Source organism: Pezoporus flaviventris, unplaced genomic scaffold, assembly GCF_033815535.1.
Source record: "Pezoporus flaviventris isolate CSIRO_AGI_PZ_B2104156 unplaced genomic scaffold, CSIRO_AGI_Pfla_v1 ptg000031l, whole genome shotgun sequence".
Classification (NCBI taxonomy): Eukaryota; Metazoa; Chordata; class Aves; order Psittaciformes; family Psittacidae; genus Pezoporus; species Pezoporus flaviventris.
In genome coordinates this window covers 4,727,504-4,750,383 of record NW_026892579.1, presented here as the reverse complement: position 1 = coordinate 4,750,383, position 22,880 = coordinate 4,727,504, and the positions used below count along the sequence as shown (strand labels likewise).

Genomic DNA, 22,880 nt, shown 5'->3' with positions numbered 1-22,880 from the left:
AAGAGGAAATCCTGCCTGACCAATTTGGTGGCCTTCTGTGACAGGGCTACAGAACTGATGGACTGGGTAGAGCAGTTGATGTCATCTACCTGGACTTGTGTAAAGTGTTCTACACTGTCCCGCATGACATCCTTGTCTCTAAATTGGAAAGACATCAATTTGATGGATGGACCACTCGGTGGATAAAGAACTGGCTGGATGGCCACACGCAAAGAGTTGTGGTCAATGGCTCAATGTCCGGCTGGAGACCAGTAACGAGTGGTGTCCCTCAGGGATCGGTGTTGGGACCGGTCTTGTTCAACATCTTTGTCGGTGACATGGACAGTGGGATTGAGTGCGCCCTCAGCCAGTTTGCCGATGACACCAAGCTGTGTGGTTCGGTTGATACGCTGGAGAGAAGGAATGCCATCCAGAGGGACCTTGACACGCTTGTGAGGTGGGCTGATGCCAACCTCATGAAGTTTAACCATGACAAATGCAAGCTCCTACACCTGGGTCGGAGCAATCCCAGGCACAGCTACAGGTTGGGCAAAGAAGAGATTCAGAGCAGCCCTGTGGAGAAGGACTTGGGGGTGTTGGTTGATGAGAAAATGAACATGAGCCGGCTTCAGTGTGCACTTGCAGCCCGGAAAGCCAACCGTATCCTGGGCTGCATCAAAAGGAGCGTGACCAGCAGGTCAAAGGAGGGGATCCTGCCCCTCTACTCTGCTCTTGTGAGACCTCACCTGGAGTATTGTGTGTTCAGTTCTGGTGTCCTCAGCACAAAAGGGACATGGAACTGTTGGAACAAGTCCAGGGAAGGGCCACGAGGATGATCAGGGGACTGGAGCACCTCCTGTATGAAGACAGGCTGAGGAAGTTGAGGTTGTTCAGCCTGGAGAAGAGAAGGCTGTGTGGAGACCTCATAGCAGTCTTCCAGTATCTGAAGGGGGCCTATAGGGATGCTGGGGAGGGACCCCTCATTAGAGACTGTAGTGACAGGACAAGGGGTAATGGATTCAAACTTAAACAGGGGAAGTTTAGATTGGATATAAGGAGGAAATTCTTTACTGTAAGGGTGGGGAGGCAACTGGAATGGGTTGCCCAGGGAGGTCTGAATGCTTCATCCCTGGCAGTGTTCAAGGCCGGGTTGGACAAAGCCTTGGGTGATATGGTTTATTGTGAGGTGTCCCTGCCCATGGCAGGGGGGGTGGAACTGGATGTTCTTAAGGTCCTTTCCAACTCTAACTATTCTATGATTCTATGTCACTTCAGTAGAGTCCTACAAAAACCTTCCACTCAAGGGCAGAGGCCAGTACAGTGCAGCTTGGACCAGTTGGTCTAATCTGGAACTCTGAAAACTTTGTTATTCCCCTGCTGTAAGTTTTTCTTTCTTTCTTTTTTTCCTGGTAGCTCATCTATGAACTGCACACATCTGTGCTTTTTAAAACTGCATTTTTTTCATCAACAGTTCTTTTGAGTTGGGCAAACTGAGCTTTCGTTTGCAACACTCTTAATGCTTTAAGTCTGAAAAGTCATTTTAGAAATAGTGAATGAACATCAAAATTGCAAGCTTGAGGCAGAGATCTTTCCAAATAACAGCATTCCTGTTCTTATTACATAAACCTGCTCTGTGGGATTTGCTAACCTCATCCTGTAACTCTGTTAAACACAGCTCCTAGCCAGATGAGAGACATGGATTGATGGAGGTTTGATATTCATAAAAATCTCTGGTTGGGGCCATGAGCCAGTAGCTAGCATGAGTCTCAAAACAAACATGGATGGAGGACAGCAGGAGACTTTAGCTAGGAGTCTCCCATTTCCCTCCATGCCAATTCTTATCAGGATGAGTTTTGAAAAGCCATTTAACCTCTTCTTCTTTCATAGTGGATGATTACTTTCCAAAATTGCATGGATGCTATGACAGCTAATTAATTATTGTTGTCTCATGCTTTATAAATTTAATTAGTATAAAGATGGTTAGCAGGAAGAAACTGCATAGAAAATGAAGGTGAACGGAGACGCAATGCTAGGAAGGCTCCACGTGTAGTAAGATAGAAAGCATAGAAAAACAATAAATAAGGAAAGGAGTTTTAAATAGCAAGAGATGTGTATGAAAGAAGAAAAAGGTGTGCTGCCTTCCAAAAGTAGAGGAGGGGAAAGGGAAATTAAAAATTAGAAGCAAGGCACTGAGATGAATTGATTTGAAGTACAAAGAAAAGAAAAGAAAATGAAAAAAGATGTAATAAAAGCCACCCAATCTTTAAAGTAATGAATCTTTTCATTTATTTATACCCTTTTTTTATAGGAAAAGAAAATGGTAGACCACTCATACTGAGCTCACACTATGTTAGCACAGTACAGCTATTAATTCCTGGATTATGTTGTTAAATAATTAACTTGTGCATCATAAGTAAATAATTAAACCTTGGTTCTCTAAACCTAACTGAGAACATAAAACTGCCAGAGTGATACCAGATTTTAGCAAAACCAATATTGTAGTAAATTAGACAAACTGCAAAAATATTCTAAAATCTGTAGCTGTAAAGACTGTTAGCAGAAGCACTTGGGCTCCATTTCCCCATGGAACAAAATAAAATGGACCATCTATTATTTAAACCTCCTTTATTAAAGTTTCATCTGGAGAATATGGAACCATGGATTGATAGTTGCTCTGCAAAATACCTAGATCTGCCCTGGGTCTTGTCCTGTTGGAAAGGGTCTGTGATTTTGGCAGCAGGATGGGAAAGGGTGTCACTGTAGAAGGCTAAGGCAGTCTTGAGTTCATGTTAAAATATCCTTTCCTCCAATATCCCTAAAATGAAGAACTACAAAACAAATCCTTACACCTCAGTGGACAGTAATTCACCAGTTCCATGGCGTTATTTAATAATACTAAGAACAAGCAGCTTTTAAATCTAATAATATTTACTCTTGTAAAAGAGGAACAGTAAACAAATTAAAAAGAATCATTCTTTGCATCCACAGCACAAAATAATTCCTTTTCTCCCATGAACATCTGTTTTATTTTCTGATATAGCAAAGCACAGGTACAGTCTAAGCAGGGCAATTAATCTGGATTCTGCCATCATCACCATCACGCTATTATTTTTATATTATTTTACAATGAGAGGTCATTGGAAGCACAGATCCTGCTGTGCAGAGTCATCACATTCCTTCATGAGAACAACATGGTAGGAACAAAAAATCTAAGGAGCAGCAAATAATCATTCCAACAGAAAAATGACAAAACACTACAGTGGTTATCGAGCAACACTCATTTCATTTGTTCATTCTTGCAATTTGGCGTTTAAAAAATAAATAGAAGACATTTTAATTTTTAGAAGCCCCCACCCGTCCAGGTCCCTGATGCTTTGTCTCACAAAACACTTGCTAACAGCAAGAATTTGAACTGTCTGAGTACCAGCACAGGGATGAAAACATACCAGAATTCCTCAGCACTCCCTAAGAATCTCCACATCTGGGCTCAGGCTGATTCCACAGCCATGCTAGTAGGGTCTGTCCCTCCGTCCCTGCCTGGGGGCCATTTCACCAAGCCTGGGCATGGGCATAGGCAGAGGAGTCGGCCTCAAAGTAGCACTCAAGCTGCCCGCAGAGGGCCTCAAAGGTGGGGCGCCCACCTGCCTCTGCACTCCAGCACTGCAGCATCAGCTCATAGAGAGGCACCGGGCAGGTCTTTGGCTGAGGAAGTCGGTACCCCTTGTCCAGCATCTGGACCACCTGGTGTCCTGGCATCCCTGTAAGCAGAAAGGAGTTCATCAGACTGCTGGGGGTCTACTTAGTGATGCCACATGTGCGTATCTGTTATTGAGATGAGGCAATGGGATGCCTCACTGAGAAGTACACCTGCACACTGAGGGCAGAGCTGGCCTCAGTGGGTGCCTTCAATGGCCACAAGCCACAGCAGTCACTGGAAGATCCCATACCAGCAGCTAAAAACACATCCAGCATCTCCCAGCCCCTTTGCCCCAACTAAGCCACCTGAGAGGCATAGCGAATGAGTTGCTCTGGGTGGGAGGCTTTTTCTCCACCCCATGAGTTTGCTGAAATTTTTCTGAGATCTATTTTCCTTAATTTATTCCTAAATGTCCCTAGTCTCAGTGACTCCAAAATATCCCAAGAAAATCTGCCCTAATTATGAATTTTTCTCACATTTAGAAAGTTTTCCCTAATATGACCCTTAAATTTCCTCTGGAGCAGCTATGTGGTGGCATCCTGCCTGCTCTGTCACTACAAGTCACGGAGAAGAAACCACTCCCCTACGTTTGCTATACATTTCTATATTAAGACTATTGTCCTTCCCTTCTAATTTTTACTCTTTTAATTAAATCTTGAATTATGTAACTTTTTCTTCTTTTCCTTAGATCTCTAAATGGTATTTCCTCTCTACATTACCCACTATGTATCAATATACCTCTTCTCCTAATTAATTGCTGAGGCCAAGCTCCTGAAAGTAACATCAAGTAAGCAAATAGCCATAGCAAAAGGACATTTTTTACTGTTTAAGTCACAGGTAAACTGCGCCTTTGCAAAGGGATAATGCTGAACATATTTTCAGACAATACTGAGAATCATGGTCTTTCTTACACATAATTTATACTTGAATAGTTTATTTATGTGTGCGTGTCCATATGCCCAGACCTATAGTTTATATAAGAAAGAGTTGAGGGGTTTGGGCTTTTGTTTCCTTTTATTTTTGTTCCTCTTTTCAGAACAGTTTCACAGGCGGTGAGGGTAGGAATCAAAAACAAAATCAATTTTTCCTTTTACAGGAAGTACCAGTTTGGGACCCTGTGAAATGTAGCGTATGATGAACACAACACCCCTCAGGCCTATACAGATGCAGCGTAACTTTTTTTTGCTTTAGTCCTTCCCTTGTGTTCTCCTCACAGCACAAAATGAGTCACAGTCAATCATCTCACTGATATCTTGTGTTATTGGAGGCACAGTTCCTTGAGCATTTCTCACAGTGCTAGGAATAATAGCAGCTCACATACTTTTAAGGTTGGTGACATTTTATTCCTAATTCTTGTGATCTTTCTCTTTTTTAAGGCTTTCCACTGCAAAAGTCAAATATGAGGGAAGGGAGTAAAACCACTTGATTTATTTTTCATTCACCTTCTTCCTGAACTGCCTGTGCAGAACTACTTCATGCATAATAATCTTTTTCCTTATGAGAGATCCTAAAAAAATAAATTAAACAAAAAACAAAAAACAAAAAACAAATCCTAAACAAATTCTCTCCTCCTCAAAAAAAAACAACAAACAAACAAAACAACAACAACAAAAAAAAATCCACCAAGGTCAGGGTGGGAGACAGAAAAACCTTCCTTTTTTCCACATTCCAAGAACTGGCATCTTTGTCTGATGTTGGAGGGAAAAAGACAGCTGGCTGAGGTGCCTGCACAGTGCAGGTTGGCTCCAGCCAGGGAAAGCTCAAACGGCTGCTAATCACAACCTTTGGAAAGCTTCCAGGTAGCCTGGGGCAGCCAGAAGGTCTGACCCACTAAATGGACCTCATCTGAGCAGCCTTTTTTCTTTATTTACAGTTTTAACCTTTAACATGCCCGTAGTACAAGTACTCAATTTTTTTGTGTTGTCATTCTTAAAGCAAGAAAACATTGGGCATCATTCTTTAGGTAAAAGCACTTACCAGCATAAGGCATCTTCCCATAGGTGATTATTTCAAACAGAAGTATTCCAAATGACCAGACATCTGACTTAATGCTGAATTTATTGTACCGGATTGCCTCTGGGGCTGTCCATTTCACTGGAAGTTTTGTTTCAGGCCTAGCTTCATATATGTTTTCATTTTCCACCTGTCACAGGTAAAACAAGGCAAAGCACTTAAGCACCCAACTAAGCTAAGCATGTGCTTAACCTTATCATCTTTCATCCAAGCACTTGCCTTTCATGGTGTTAAAGCATACACTTTCTGAAGTCTGTTGTTGAACTGGGCTTCACAGTTGTGCAATGCTACTGTTCATCAGAGGCTTTTCTAAAGCATTCATCATTTCAAGTGAGCACACAGCGTTGGAGTGGTTCATGATTAATTATGACCTGCTTCTGTGAATTCTGGACCTGGCATGCATGATTTCAAGTCTGTCAGGAGTGGCAGTGTAAGCATCCTGCTGACAATAGAGACCAAATGGTTCTACGTCTGATCTTTAGTAAACAGAGAAGGCAAGAGGAAGAGCTAATAAATTTCAGAATGTTTCTTCTGTGATTTATTGCAGTGTTGAAGGGCCATTGACATTGATAACAATCACTTAAGCAGGTTTTGAGGACTAAAGAACAAGCTCTAAGTTATTAAAAATAAAATATTAGCTTACAGTGGATCCAATTAATTCATGTAAAGTGAAGATGAAAGGCACATAAAAAAAGACAAATTATTTACTTGCAAATTTGAAGAATCATATCCTTAAAGTTTTACAGCACAGATATCTAAACTTTATTCTGTCTTTGATTCCTACACATAATCTAGTGTATATCAGTCACACCCAAACCTTGCTCAGTCTTTTCACATGCAAATCCAGGCAAATGTGTACAAGATTTTGTTTGATTTTTTTTTTTTTTTAATACAGAATGCACATTTCCCATCTGTTGTGCCCTATACTGCTGAAAAGACTGGTTGTTACTGTTTTGTATCTATGTCTACGGATCTACTGATACAGCTAGCATCTTGACCATACTGTTCATCTCTAGAAACAAGAAATTATTTCATTATGCTAATTAACACATACAGAAATACAGATTTTTTTTCTCACACCTACCCTGGGATCTTTGAATGTGACCATGGTAGTGCTTTGGCTTAGGAGACAGAATACTCCTAAGAAAGTCTGCCAAGATGACTCTATGACAGAGCGTCTCAGTAAAGCTCAGTTTCAACAAGAAATGTCAGCACTTGTAAATTATTACTTTCTTTAGTGAGGACAGAGGAGAACTATCCATTGTAAGCATTGTTCATTTCAAAATATATATTTTTCATGTTAAAAAATGTGTAATCTAAACTTATGCATAACTAGAAGAATCAAAATTATGCAAAAAAGCACTTTCCAAGTCCCTTGATGCCATTGCCTAGTCATTATTCTATACTTCAGTATGTAATAAATCCAACTCTGTTATGAACTTCAATTTCTGCTGCTTGAATGGAAAGAAACAAACAAGAAGCAGAGGGCTTTTTTCTTCATTTTTCTTCTCAGTGCAAGAATATAAATCAATAAAAACAATAATAAGACCTCAGAAATTATGGATTACATGTTGAAATCCATAAAATATGGCAAATCAAATCTTTCCAACTCTGATAAAATCATTTTCAGACTTAGGAAATCTCATTTCTAAACCACAGCTCTTTCCTAGGGTGATGTTGGTCAGCACTATTTGGCATTCCACATCCTCAAGGGCTAGAGACAAAAAAAACAGTGCAATGGGAAAGAACTTGAAACACATCAGATTTAAAGCTCTAAGAGCTCATGTTATGAACTCCACTGTTAGCCACGGAGAGGAATAAGGTCCCTTTATGATTACTACCTGCACTTGCAAGCATCAAGGAGGCAGTGGGGAAGTGAACAAAGAGAGAATAGCTGTCAATACACTTTTTTATGCCTTCCCTCACAGGCTCAGGAGTATAATCTTGCCATCATTCCTGTGATCTCTCTCCATGTGGCAGACACTAGTGTTGTGGACAAAGGTTGTGCAGTAAAACGTATTGCTTGCCACTCTCCTTCCTTGGTGGGTGAGTGGGAAGCAGATACTGGGATGCCATCTTCAGACTGACACAAAGGCATAGGCCAGCTTCTAACCTTGCATGGGATAACACAGGTAGAGGATACAAGTGAACACAGTAGAGGTCCTTGTCTCCCTGGGCATGCTTTTTGCCTGAACCCAGCAATGCAGAGGCTACAGTTCATCTTTTAGTTGACCTCCTCCACCTTGTTACCCGGAGTTAAAGTAGAGCCAGAACACCCTCTCACAACCCACCTTAAAAACTCTTGCAAGTCCGAAGTCTGCCACTTTGTAAACACTGTGTTCACCAACAAGAACATTCCTGGCTGCCAGATCCCGATGGATATAGTTTTGAGATTCAAGGTAAGCCATCCCTGAAGCCACCTGAGCAGCCATGTCTATCTGATGTGGCAGGAAGATTTGGGAGCCTGCATCTTCTGTTTAAAAGAAGATGAGAGAAAAGATAACATAATATTTATGTTATTAACATATAAATAATATCCTGTCTGGTTCAAACAGCCATGCAATACAATAAAGTAACCGCCCAACCAAATGGAACAGGTTAGTCAATGACACTACTGAAAGTCATGCAGCTAACTTCACAACAACTAACAGTGCCTGTCCCATCTTCTTTAAAAGAGTAAATACTAAACGCAGCAGTTGATCTAGGCCTGGAAGGAGCTGCTGACACAGTCCAAAGGAAAGGCATTTATCTGCTGATACAAAGGCAGATGTTTGCCTTTCTGACAAGTGCATAACCAGTTTCGAACTGCAAGAATTAATGTCAATACTCACTGAGAGTAGCCAAAGCTGACTGAAGATGGAAAAGCACAAGATTATCCTTGTTCCGTGTTCTCCAGTAATTCTTAATATACCATTTGCTGTCAACTGCAACTCTCATTTTCACTTTCCAGTCCACTTGACTACTTCACACTGTTCTCTCTGTTGCTGCTACCCAACAGTAGGACTCCTTGAGCTGCTTTCAAGTTGCCTGCCTCTCTAGAAGGACTTTCTGAAGCAATGTGCATGCCGTTCTGACCACTTGCTGTAAGATCAGCAAGTCTCAGATATAGAGATTTGGTAATCAAAGATTGCTGTTCAAATAAAGTAGTAGAAGAAATTTGAAGCAACTTGCCTCCACAAATGAAGGAAAGAGCCTTAGGCCATGAAAAACTGCAGCCAAAAATTGTAAGACAAGTACCCCCCAAAAAAGTAATTTGAGTATAAACACTAGAATACAAATTCAGGGCCTTTTTGGCATTTGGGGGGACAGCTGACCTCATAGAAAAGAATTTATACCCTGAGGTAATCTATGTACGCCAAATCAGTGTTATATTCAGGCATCACTGTCACCCAAACTCAAATGCTGCAGCACTGAAGCATGAGGGCCTACCTCTGTAGCCTCTAAAATGGTTTCAACTTTCTGTTTCAGAATTTTAACAATACCAGAAAGCTGAGTGTTTGCTGCAAGGTTTATAGCAATTCTCCTTTCTCATTATGATGGCGACTTTTCCTTACAGCCTTTCTGCTAAATAAAAAATTTGTAGCTGGCGGTTTTCTATTGCTTACTTTGAATTGATTCCTGGGTAAAGCGTGTCTTAGCATTGGTTTGCATAACCTCCTCCAGTTCTGGCATTTTATCTGACCTAACCTTGCAATCACCCCTTATGAAGAGTGTGAAATTCCATTGTTTATTAATCTACTCTGCAATATCCAGGCCTTGAATTTCCTGCTTATCTGGATGTTCTGAGATGAATAGGTAAAAGAAATGAATTTTAAATTATTAAATTTGCCCTGTATGTGCATTGTCCTACTTCCTTTTTGAGGCTAAAGTCATTGTCATGATAATCGAGCACTAAGATTATTTATTTCTATTGTGACTCAGAAAGTCTTTTCCTCTCACACACATATGTTTAATAGTTTCCTTGACCTTTAAAAAAGATAAGAAGAAAAATCAGGCTGTGCGGTAATCTATGGCTTAACCGTCAAGAAAATCCATCATCAGGCCACAGCATAATACAGCACTCTAAAAGCCTGATACGAGCTTGCTCAAGAGCCAAAACACAGCAATGTCACAGGGAAAAAAGGATGACTCATAAGCCTCGTGTTTCTAATGAGCTGCTTCAATGAGGACAGGAGCTGGAGCTGCTAACCCCTCCTTGTCCTATGCCCTGCAGCATACACAGGTGCACTGTGCTAAAGGACAAGGATGAGATCCACCTCTAATGGTGAAGTTGCAGCTGAAAGATTTTTTCTTCCATTGTGGCTTGTTTGGTACCCCAGACCAGGCTGCTCTACTGCCTTTAGCATATGGGCTGAGGAGGGGAAGAGGCCACAATTGCTCTGGATGCTGCAGTATTCCTTGGAGGGTTTGTCTGTGTGAGCTGGTTCGGCACTGCTGCTGCTCTGGAGCTAAAGAAGGAGAAGCTGTAAGGAGGAGCCTCAGCTGACCAGGAGCTGCAAACTGCACAAAGATAGAGGATGAAAGCACAGTTCTCTCTGGGATCTGAAGTCCAAATCATGTACAGTTGTCTCACAAAATTTTCTGACTATACTGCCAAAACTCCAGGTTGGGCCAGCCAAGCACACAAGTTCAAGCACAGGACTACATTAGTGCAACTACAGAGTTTTCCAGACCAGAGCCAGCTCCCATGTAGCTAGTTCAGAGCAGGTCAGAAAAGTTAACAGCTGTATTCATATGGGTATACATGTACTTCAGCTTGTTTTAAAGCTTTTTAAAGGAGGAAAAACTGCAACAAAAGAATAAAGTTAATATAACTTCCACACTCAAAACCAGGCACTACTGGTGAATTTATAAAACCTTCCATGACTTATTCTTTATCCTATAAAGAAAATGTACTGCCTCCATGTGCTTTTTTACTAATATTTTTTGACAAAACTATTGCCCTTATATGAAAAATTTATTAGAGAAAATATTAAAGAAGGCTTAGGGTCTACACCCTGTTCTAAGCAATCCTTCACAACTTCTCATATAGGCAAGACAGGAAAATATTCTCATTGACAGATGTCTGACATTAAATAAATAAATAAATAAATAAGCAGCACTTTCTCCATTTGAGAGCATTGCCTCTGTAATAATTCACTGAACCTCAAGACTGTGTCCCTGGCAGAACAAGCCCCAGGTCTATCAGACTTGATAAAAACACTCATACATTCTATGACAATTTCATTCACATTTAATAACAAAGAAAAGGTTTCAGTAGCATTTTTCTCATATTGGTGGCAGCTCAATAACTCTGCATAGCAGTGTTCATCAGGAAGTATCCCAAAGTACATTTACAGGGTGCACAGGGAATTCACATACCCGTCATTATTAAGTAGCTGTCATTATGGTGGTACGTGATAGTCACTATGCATGAAATATTAGAGATTTTTAAAGCTGGAAAAACATACCATGCATTTCTAGGAGGGGAAACTTGACCAAAGAACAATCTCTGGACTTCCCTTCTATTAGTTAGTTTTTAGTAGTTTGCCATATTTACCCATAGTGCACACAGAAACCCAGTAGCCTTCTGGAAATATCTTCCTGCAGTGGCTGAGTATCAAGAAAGCTTATCAGGATCTGTGCACTGATCACCAGCCAATACAGATCACTTTGAGTCACAGGGCTTTACGCAAACTTCAGATCTCTTTCCTTATTACTCTTATTGACGACAACAACTTTTCTCTGACTAACATTTATCAAAGCACCTGGATCTCTGCCTCCTCCTCTCAGCTCTCTTTATCTCCCTGTGCACAGGCCATCAGACAAGGAGACATACCATTAGTGTGGGTTTCAACTGATCATTTTTACAGTTATCTTGACAGCCGCCTGGAAACCAGCTGACTTTCCTCGATCTCTCCAGGGCTACAGGAATGAGCATTTGGGCAAAGATCAGACCACATACATGCATTGCCCACAGCAAGGGAAGCTGCTGTGCAGCTGCTGTGCAGCTGCTGGCAGCTGATCCACACACAGGCTGCAGAGCTGATGTGTCCTGGACATGTTGTACTCTGTGCACAAACAGGCTAATTTGCACCTCTGCAATAGTTGTGACTCATCCTGTCTTTCTCAGAGCTATTTCTGTGGTGCAATAAATGTTTTAATGCACAGCAATCATTTCCTGATGTGCCAGGCTCTTTCAATCAGGTAAGTAGTAATCTGCTCTCAAAGGAACCAAACACAAGAATTTACAGGAAATTTGTGCATTGCTACCTGTGGCCACTAAAAAAAAGGCTGTCATTGGTCCAGTCCAAGCTCAATGCAGCACATTCCTTGGTGGGGCTGTCACTCTACCAGAGATTTCTATTGCTGTAATTGTTCCTGGTCTCAGCCACACTTAAAAAATGGTTCCAGAGAGAAGATGGCAGAAGGCATGTGACATGGTAAATACTGTCTGTGGTATTTAGCAGGGCTCTGCCTTATGGGCTGGAGAGAAAAAAAAAAAATTTAGCAAGACAATTGCAGTGAACATTTTGTCTTCAAGAGATAGTGACAGCCTTAAAGACATTTAGCACCTCAGAGACATCTGCTAAACTGAAAACAGATAAAACTAGAATCAAGCATTTCTCAATAGCAGGGGTGAACTTGAAGTGCAATCATTATGCTAGTCTGCTTCATGCTGTACAACTTTATTTTTAATTATTATTTGCCTTCAAAAGAGCACTTTGAAGTGCTGCTGAAATAAAAGCCCTGATGCGATAGGCAAGGGACAAATTCACAGTGAAAGGCTATCCCTGCCTAGTAATAGATTTCAAAGCTGTTAAGAACATTTTGGGGAAGTGCCTCTATTTCATGTCAAATACAATAACCTATCCTTCTGGATGCTTATATTTTTATTCTGTCAGTGTATGTTCCCATCTACTCATAGAACAGGGTGAAAAAATGTGGGTCATTATAAGGCAGGATTCAAACTGTGAAAATACTTTGGCATGTCAAAAAATCATAAACCTCTTTCTTTCCTCTTTTCTCATCCCCACATGTGAGGAATAGTGTAGCCTTTGTATTAAATCAGAGTGCTGTACTTCTGTCTTTATGTTAGTGTATTTACTAAACAGTCAGCTGTAACACCCCTTGAAATGAGTTTATAGCCATTTGCTTACTTTGAAGGTATTCAAGAAGACTTCCATATCTCATCAGCTCAGTAATAATGTAAATTGGGTCCTCCAAAGTGCAGACAGCATAAAGCTGTATAAGCTTTGGATGTCTCAAGTTCTTCATTATTTGTGCTTCCCTCAGAAAGTCTTTTGGATCCATTGAACCTGAAACAACAGCATATAACAAAACATTAGCTGAGGTTATTAAAGGCCTTCCTACCAGCCTGGCAGTCTTAAGGGAATAACTGAGATTGTTTTCTGTCTTTCAAAGTATATTAGCATCTCAAATCTTCACAGTTCCCCCAGAAAACAGACAGTGCAGCGGAAATAAACAGTTAATGTCCATACCAGTTGCTCAGGGACAGAGAACATATGTGTTCCAGCCTCCAGAAATATAAAGGCTAAAATTAGCCACACCCTGCCCTCCACCGAACAGGAAAAAAGTGAGGATAGACTGTTAACTGATATAATTTAAGCAAACAACTATGTTACAGCTGGTTAATGAAATGACCAAAGACTGAGGAAGGAGTACCTAGGTAATGAACATAAAATTTCTGACTGAAAAATAGTGCTTCAATAAGAATTTGTTGCGCCATTTTTTCTGCTTCAGCCATCAAAGCCTGAAAGCATTGAAATCATGTTCTCATATAAGGAGTAGATGTGTGCATTTATATAAATAAATAAGAAAAACTAAGATTCACATAATAGCAACCTTATTAGAAATCCCAATGTCTGCATAGATGTAACACTAATTTTACGTTCCCTTAAATGAAGAAGTATCTTAATGGGCAATGATCCCAACTTTTTAATTGTTAGATCAGGTCATAATATCTCTAGATCATAAACTGTATCAAAGAAACCATACAGAAATGGCACAGGGAGTTAAAATCAGTGTCATGTTCAGTATTTGAGCTCATATGTCCTGAGTAGGGAATTGATTAGAAAAAGTATACACAAATTAAGAAGCAGAGCTTTCTCTGTGAATGATCCAGTAGAGATCAGATATTCTCAGATGTTTGAGGAAGATGGTAAATAAAATCTACCTCACAATATTTGTAGAAATAAATGTGAAATTATCCAACTAGTCAAATATTTCCTTCCCCAAATCAAAACAGCTTCATTAAGAAAAGTCTACAGTCTAGGTGGGAAGGGGAAATGTACCCAAGTCTAGTTTCCTCTATGCCACATTTGAAAACAAACTCTTTTCTTAGTGTAAGCAGAATGAATCATTTGAGAAGCCAAAGCTGCAGGAGTCTTTATTTTGTTTTTTTTTTAACATTAGGTAACCAATAAGATTCATTTGGGAGTTTGGCTCTGTTCCAAACATGAAAGTTTAAATGAAGCAAAATGCTGGGAGGATGCTAAATAGCTCAGCAATAAAACTGCAGCAGAAAATCTGTTCTACAGAATGCACTTGTAAATCAGCACAGGCACCTTCGCCCTAGAATCTACCTTGAATGCCACCTCCTGAAAAGTGCTCCAACCTATTTTCCAAAACATAGCAATGATGTGTGATTTCAGAACCTTGTATCAATGCAAAAGGAATGACTCAGAAATGCTTCTGATACAGACCTTATGAAAAAAGAGCCACTTGACTTTGTAACTTATGAGAGCAAAGATTATTGCAAGAGAAAGGTGCTTCTCTCCCGTGTCCTCATATTTTCCTTGGCAATCCCATGGGGTCCAATTTGACAATACTGTGTAGCATGCCCTTAGGAGGGATGGTGAAAGTTAATGGATTTCCATGCTATCAATAAATGGATAGCAGCCAGTAATACATCTAAGTAGGTACAGGCTATACCTGTTTCTTTTTGTCACTGTCGTAGGAAAGTGGTGGCTCGCATGAAAAGCAAATGACTCATATTTGGTCTGGATAAAACAGAGATCAGGACAGTCAGGTGGAAAAACACATCTGCAATACTAATGTCATGACCTTTTCCTGTTTAAACCAGCACATTCTTTACTGCTCTGTTTGAACTTTACACCAATCTTAGGTTGTGAAATAAAAAACTAGGGTTGTGTTTATAGAGTTTGGACTCACCTTAGTACTGATTTAATACTGTGTTCCATTTCCTTACTCTTTATAAGATATATGCATTTGTCATGGAAATCACCCTAAAGTCTATAAAGAAGCTGCGTGGTATGAAGTATTCTGCCTCTAAAGGTAAATGCATAAGCATGACGAGTGATTTAACATCAGTGCCAAAATTAGACAAGTTGATCCTAAAAAGGATAGAGTATATACTAACTTGGGGTCTACCACATAACCTTCCTTCCTCTATGGATCATTATACAGGATTTCTTCACACCACAGAAAATGACAGTCTGATTTGTTCCCATCATCAAAGTTTGCCTAGAAGGAATCTCTGAGTTTAATCATGTTATAAAATTCTTCCAACAACTGAAACCAAGCAACATGTTTTTCACATACGACAACTTCCAATAAATTTATCAGGAGGGAAGTATTCTATTATCCAAAGAGCAGCAAATCCTTCTTTACTTTGCAGAAGTAATTGATTGTAATAATGATAACCAGTGACAAAGATCACTTAGTATTCCCTGCATATTTTAAAGAGCCTATGTAACCTCTGGTTTTATTTTGTTCATATCTTTAAATAGCACAAGTAGCAGTGACCAAAACCCCTCAGAGCCCTGTAGCTCTTATACTGTAGTTAATAAGTTGGTTGGATGCTACCTGAAAAAAGTGTCTTTATCAGTGTTTTGTCCAAGATTAGCTTTTAGCAACTAGATAAGCAAAGTAGAAACTGCTTCTAAACCCAAGCAAACATGATTGTTACAAACAATAGATGAAGCCTGTCACAATAGTGCCAAAGAAGTTCCCATGCATTTCTTTGAGGAAGTTTATATAAGTGAAATATATAAAATATATGCCACCTGGAGTTTCAGATAACTGGACCTTTTTTCCTTAGTTTGTAGTTGAATTAATGTGGTTTTGATGAAGCATGTTTTCAGCAGCAAGTGGTAAACAGTATCAAGAGCAGATTACTGTAAGTAGAAACCACCTGATCAAAAACCAACTAGTCAACAGAAACCTCTACTGAAACAAGTATTCATTGTAAAAGACACCGGTTAGGAGCAGAATGATGAATACCGAAAAAATAAAGTTTTGATAATTTGGTTTTTGAATGAAAAATGTTTTTGTAAATGTCAGAGTCCCTAAGAATAAAATGTTGGAATTTGCTTCTTTAATGCGTTCTATGATGTGCTGCTTTGCCTCTACTTTGCCTCTACTTTAAGCCTACTTAAAGCCAGTAATACCACTTCTGATTACTTTCTTTCTGAAAATTTTTTTCCAGTATTGAGAACACTTCACTGTATAAGATGAAGACTCATAATGTGGAAATGAGTTAGAGAGAGGTCAGCCATTTTCCAGCTTTCACTGGCCTAAAGCTGAGTGGACCTTAAATATTTAACAAAAGCCTCCCTTTCTTTGCAGCTTTCAATAAACTTTCCCAAATGACTTCAGACTACCCTTGGCCTTCAGAGCAACCTTGCTTTCTGAATAAGTTTATTCAAAATGAATTAATGTGCAGAGTACCCTGAGCGTATGTTGCAATCTTCTGAATAAGATTATGTGTAATAAGGAAATATAACATTAAAAAGACCAAGTTTTCGGTAACACAAGAGACTGAATGTAAACTATGCACATTTACAGGAGAATATCTCAGGTATCTAACAATCCCCAAGCAGCTTTCTCACCATACAGCAGTGAAATTACAACTTAGTGTAAGGTTAGGTACTGAACTAAATGGAATAAAAGAGTTTCTTCTTTTCAGGGAAACTGAGCGGCTTTCCTAATTGCAGAGCATTTTACACTGCGTATGTGTATGCACTAAAGAGATGACATATTGAAGAACTGAAAATATTATTAAAGCCTCCGCTGACAGCACCAACCCAGAGACTATTTTGGGAAAGCCTCCTGAAAAATAAAAAATAAAAAATCATGCTTGGGCAATTTCCATGCAAAGAGAGAAGCATGGGAGATGCTTTACAATGTGGTAATGACAAATGCATCTGTCAACTTGAATAGGCATAAGGAACTTTCTCAGATAGGATTAATTGGTGATGATAGATGTCTGCTTTACATGCTGACAGTTGGAGAAGCAAGCTACTCCAGACAATAGATTCTAGAGAACCCATCACACTCAGCACAGGACAAAGAGCAAAAATCCTGCTGCAATGATTTCCACTTAAATAGAAAAAATAATGTCACAGTGAGGAAACAAAAACAGAAATGTGAAATGACATGTCCAGGGACCTACAGCAAGACAGTGGTGTGCAAAGCCAAGAACAGAAACAGCAATTTTCCTATTTTTTTCTATCTGCTGATCCCTACACCTCTTTGATGACTGTGGGTCAACAACTTAAAAGTCAGAGATGATCCTTAAGGTGAAGATGTTCTTGTGTTTTGTTTTTTTCATTCACATATTCATCACTATGTTTTTGCTGGTAAAGTGTCACAAATGTCTCCAAAGTGGAGTCAAAACCACCAGCAAACAAAAAGAATGAGGCATCACATTACTACTGCTTTTTCGTGTAATCACTGTAATCAACAGATTGCAATAAGGATAAGGAGAGGTAACAGGCAAAACATGGACTGAATTTTGAGAATTTCATTTGGGAATGGCACAGAGTATCAGTTATTGTAATTGTGGTGAAGGCACAAGGCTGTGTCTAAATTGTCCACTTTGGTGCTGTTATGATATTATTTTGATTTTGGTGTGGGGAACTCTTTTTGTTGATGTGAGAGAAGTTTGTGAAGTTAGTGTGATCAGTGTAGATTTTCATGAACATTCTTAAATATGTGATTCACCGAGGTGGGGTTATAAAGTATTGGGTTTGTACAGCAAGGTTTTGGTAGAGGTGAGGCTAGAGGGGTGGCTTCTGTGAAAAGCTGACAGAAGCTTCCGCCATGTCCAATAAAGCCAATGCCAGCCAGCTCCAAGATGGACTCACTGCTGGCCAAGGCTGAGCCCATCAGTGACAATGGTGGCACCTCTGGGATAACATATTTAAGAGATAAAAAAAAAAACAAACCAAAACCACCTGCACCATAGAAACTGCAGCTGGAGAGAGGAGTGAGAATATGTGAGAGCAACAGCCCTGCAAGACAGCAGGGTCAGTGCAGAAGGAGGGCAAGAGATGCTCCAGGCACCAGAGCAGAGATTCCCCTGCAGCCTGTGGTGCAGACCATGGTGAGGCCCCTGTGCCCCTGCAGCCCATGGAGATCCATGATGGAGCACATCTCCACCTGCAGCCCATGGAGGACCCCACACCAGAGCAGGGGGATGCCTGAAGGAGGATGTGACTCCACGGGAAGCCTATGCTGGAGCAGGCTCCTGGCTGGCACTGTGGCCTCATGGAGAGAGGAGCCCACACTGCAGCAGGCTTGCTGCAGGACTTGTGACCCTGTGGGCCACTCACACTGGAGCAGAAGGACTGCACCCATGGAAGGGAGTCATGCTGGAGCAGCCTGTTCCTGAAGGACTGCACCCATGGAAGCAACTCACACTGGAGCAGGTCATGAAGAACTGGAGCTCGTCGAAGGACTCACATTGGAGAAGTTCATGGGGGACTCTCTCCTGTGGGAAGGACCCCATCCTGAAGAAGGGAAAGAGTGTGAGGAGCTGTCCCCATGAGGAGGAAGTAGCAGCAGAGAAAATGTGTGATGAACTGACCACAGCCCTATTCCCCATCCTCCTTGTGCTACTGTGGAGGAGAAGCTAAAGAATTCAGGAGTGAAGTTAAGCCTGTGAAGAAAGGTGGGGGGAAGGTGTTTTTAAGATTTAGTTCTTATTTCTTATTATCCTATTCTGATTTCATTTGTAATAATTAAATTGATTTCCCCAGATCAAGTCTGTTTTGCCTGTGACAATAATTGGTGAGTGATCTCTCCCTGTTCTTATCTTGACCCATGAGCCTTTTGTAATATTTTCTCTCCCTTGTCCGGCCAAGGAGAGGAGTGACAGAGCAGCTTTGGTGGGCACCTGGCATCCAGCCAGGGTCAACCCACTACACCAAAAGACTAATTTAATCATGAGTCTTGTGATTCTTCTTGCAAGATTAATTGAAATCGTGCATAAATACAAAGATTGCAGACTAATCATTCTCACATTCTGAAGGTCTCCATAATCCACTACTGGCTCTTGATGGAAGTCTCCAAAGAGTCAGGGGAGGGGAACTGGTCTTGGATAAATAGATTTCATCTTCTGATATTCTTGATAATGAAGCATTGAACATTCTGTTTAGAGATGGGCAACAAAGTGCTGGCAGAAACAGGAATGTGTTGAAAAAAGACTGTTCATTAAATTGGAAAACATCTCTGGTTGAGTTCTTTCTCCTTCAAAATTTCCCTTACAATCTATAAGGACTGTGCCTGGAGCCATTGTTCATAGCCAGTAGACTGCAGACCCCAAACACTGAAGCTGCTTAAACTAGATACTCCCTAATCATAAAGGCAGGTGGTAACACACACCCCCCCCACACACAGGTTCATCAGAAGACATTTTCTGTGGCTTCCTTAGGAACCAAATCCTTCTGCAGCTCCTGGTCAGAGGGTTCCAAGGCTGACCGCTTTAAGATCTCATAGGCTCCACCAGCTCAACATTTTCATCAGTTTTAGTACGTTTGTAAATTCTGTGGAACTGCAGAACACTGCTGGTAGCTGAATTTGCCTCCTCCAACTGTAGGCCATTTTTCAGATGCCTAGACCTGAGTTAGTCACCCAGACTTTACAATCAATGGAAAGAAACATGCTTTAATAACGTTATTCTCCCATTATAATGTACATTTCTAATCTATCGTTTGTTTTACCTGACGTGTAAGTACTTATTTCTTCCCACTAATTATTAAAAAAGCCTGAAATATCTAAGATGTTAGATGCCTAAAAATAGGGAAATGTAACTAATATGCTATGCCTCAATGTTTCTGAAAGAAAGACTTGTGAAATTTCCAGTTTGTGTGCAATATGTGAAGAATTGGCTCTTGCTTCAAATTGGAATGGAAACAGATTTCTGAATACCCTAATTATTCACAAGGCAGGAATGACACATTTGCATCAAGTGAGAACTGGCTCTGGAAAAAATCCATCATGAGAATTCTGGAAGTTTAATTTTTCCTACATGTTGGAAGGTCATGTATCTAAACACAATCATTTTATGCCTTTTAGCAGCAATAGCTAAATTAGTGTAAGTCCAGAAAAACTGCTTGAAAAATAGGAATACCATATAACAAGAAACTATAATTAGCCTTTCTAAAGACAATTGAAAATTGGTTTAACTCGCTCTGTATATACACGCAGAACAAGAAAAATAATGCATACATGGAAGCTTTTATTTTATCACAAGAAGACATAACAAGAGTCAAAGAGAAGACATCGGATAAATCCAGATGAGAAATCAGACCCACATTCTTACAGATGTAGTGATACACCATTGATAGAAACTGTCAAAGACAGCAGAGGTAACTTCTCTTTGTGCCTCCATCTCAGGACTTGAAGATTTCTACTTGTTATATAGCCAAGAATAAGCTGTGTTTTGATTAAATATAAATACTCTATCTCAGCAGAAGGGTGAAGTGAAATGGCATAAGCCAGCAAAATATTCAGACTATACATGATATAGAACAGATGCACACTGCAAAATAATGCTCAACAGAAAAACTCAAAATACCCAAAATCTCTTCTATTCTTCAAGCCTATAAATTTGCGATGTACTGGTTTCACTTTGTTCTTCTGTATTGTCTGCTATCTGATTACCTTACTTGATTAACCTGCTCCAACTTGGTAAAGAGAGCATGGTTCCATGTTACAATTTCTATTGAGGTAAAGCCATATTAATAGAACCCTCTCTATCTCAGTCCCCAATATTTGACAGAATACTCTGTTTATCACATTCCTCTGTTGTTCTGATGACTTTCTTTTTCCAGCAGGTGTATACTGTAAAGCAGCTTAGCAAAGAGATTTTGATTTAAAATACACTCCTTACTGCCCCAGTTTAAAGATTTAGATCTTTGAGCCACGCAACAGGACATGGTCATTTTACAGTGTGTTACACTTGAAGCCTGAAATATCACCTATGTGAATATTGGAAGCTTCAGTCAACAACATATAACATAATGTATTCCTTGATTACTCATAGAATCATAGAATAGAATCATACAATCATAGAACTACTCTTTTCCATTCGCTTATCATCTTTATATTATGATGAATAAAATTGTCAAACCTAGCCTCTGTTGTAATTTTATTAGTATCAAACTAAGCATTCACTTAGATTAGGGTGAGGGTATTTAATTATTGAAATGTTATTGCTCATGGGTAAAATGAGAACAAGCTATGCAAAACCAGTGTGCTAACTGATTACAGTAAGGCACCCCAAGTGGTGAAAAACATTGTGTAGAGGAGGATAACTCCCTAAAGAAGTGTACTACAAGGTTAAATGCTTCCATGTGAGACTGTTTGAACTGGATTTGTAGAATGAGATAGTTCACAAGCTACAGTGATAGGAGATTCAGTATCACCTACCCAATTTATCAAGATGTTTTTAATAATCAAAGTCTTCATTCTAAGCACCACTAAATGCAATGCGCTATTTCCTTATCACAGTATTGGATCACAAACTGCAATCCAAGCATCACATCCAGGTGGAGCTTGTATCTTCCCTAACTTAATATAACACACTGTGAAATCAATAAGACTACTACTGTTGACCTTAACAGGAGTCAGACTAGAGAAAAAAAAAAAAAAAAGAGATGGAAAAAGTATTGATTAAACAACCCTTTTTCCCAGCTGAACTGCGATACTACAAAAAGTACCGCAGTAGAAGGGGTTTCTTAGTCTGAGCAATTTCTCTAATTTCAGTTAAACAGAAAAAAAAAAGTGCTTCTTTTTGCTTTTGATTTGCAAGTCCCAAAACACAAACAATAACCTGATACAAGATAGTCCTAAACCACATGCTTAAATTCCTCCTTGTTCAGGAGACCATTCAAGCAGAGCTCAGGCATATTGTTGTTATTCTGAATCAAAGATCTGAATCTGTTCTGCTTCCTGAAACATGATCATCAATGCCCAGCACAAGCTTTTGTAATTAACCGCAGCTCATTATATTATCTCTTTTTAAAAAAAAACATATATCATCCAGGCTACCATTCTTCTTCTTGTGGTTTAAACCATGACACCTATCTATGTGGTTCTTGCCATCTGCTGGCAAGTATTTAATGTTGTCAAGCTACAATGCACAAATTACTTGAAGTAAATGAAAAATAATTAAGAAAAATGTTAAAAGCTTTATTAGTAACAAGCCTATATTATATGCAAATATTGGGTATTAAAAACATTGAGAAATTGTAATTGATCAATATTAACATTAAAGCACTTCTTAAATACAAACTGAACATAGTACGTATTCTATATTACCAAAGGAATCATTATAATATAGCATTTAAGGCAGTAGAAGAAATTCTGCAGGTGACAAACCAGTAGTAAATTGATGAAATGAAGTCATAGAATCATAGAATCATAGAATAGTTAGGGTTGGAAAGGACCTTAAGATCATCTAGTTCCAAACCCTCTGCCATGGGCAGGGACACCTGACACTAAACCATATCACCCAAGGCCTTGTCCAACCCAGTCTTGAACACTGTCAGGGATGGAGCATTCACAACCTCCCTGGGCAACCCATTCCAGTGCCTCACCACCCTAACAGGAAAGAATTTCCTCCTTATATCCAATCTAAACTTCCCCTGTTTAAGTTTGAACCCGTCACCCCTTGTCCTATCACTGCAGTCTCTAATGAAGAGTCCCTCTCCAGCATCCCTATAGGCCCCCTTCCGTTACCTTAAGGCTGCTATGAGGTCTCCACGCAGCCTTCTCTTCTCCAGGGTGAACAGCCCCAACTTCCTCAGCCTGTCTTCATATGGGAGGTGCTCTAGTCCATTCAATTCCATACAAGCAAGATCATACAAAAGAGATGTCCTTGCTGGGGCTGCCTTTTTATGTAATATAGATAGAATCATAGAAGAGTTAGGGTTGGAAAGGA

The 22,880-nt window shown here is 39.9% G+C and overlaps 1 protein-coding gene across 1 annotated transcript in view; it reads right to left on the bottom strand.

Moving 5' to 3' along the window:
- Nucleotides 1–2,241: 2,241 nt before the first annotated feature.
- The window catches only part of FRK (fyn related Src family tyrosine kinase), a 55,439-nt gene continuing 34,800 nt past the window's right edge, over nt 2,242–22,880 (bottom strand). Inside the window, exons 5-8 of the mRNA XM_061460079.1 lie at nt 12,829–12,987; nt 7,981–8,162; nt 5,654–5,819; nt 2,242–3,737 (exon numbers count right to left, since the gene is read on the bottom strand). Coding sequence (XP_061316063.1) covers nt 3,529–3,737; nt 5,654–5,819; nt 7,981–8,162; nt 12,829–12,987 — 716 coding nt within the window. The 3' untranslated portion in view covers nt 2,242–3,528. The remainder of the gene's footprint in view (nt 3,738–5,653; nt 5,820–7,980; nt 8,163–12,828; nt 12,988–22,880) is intronic.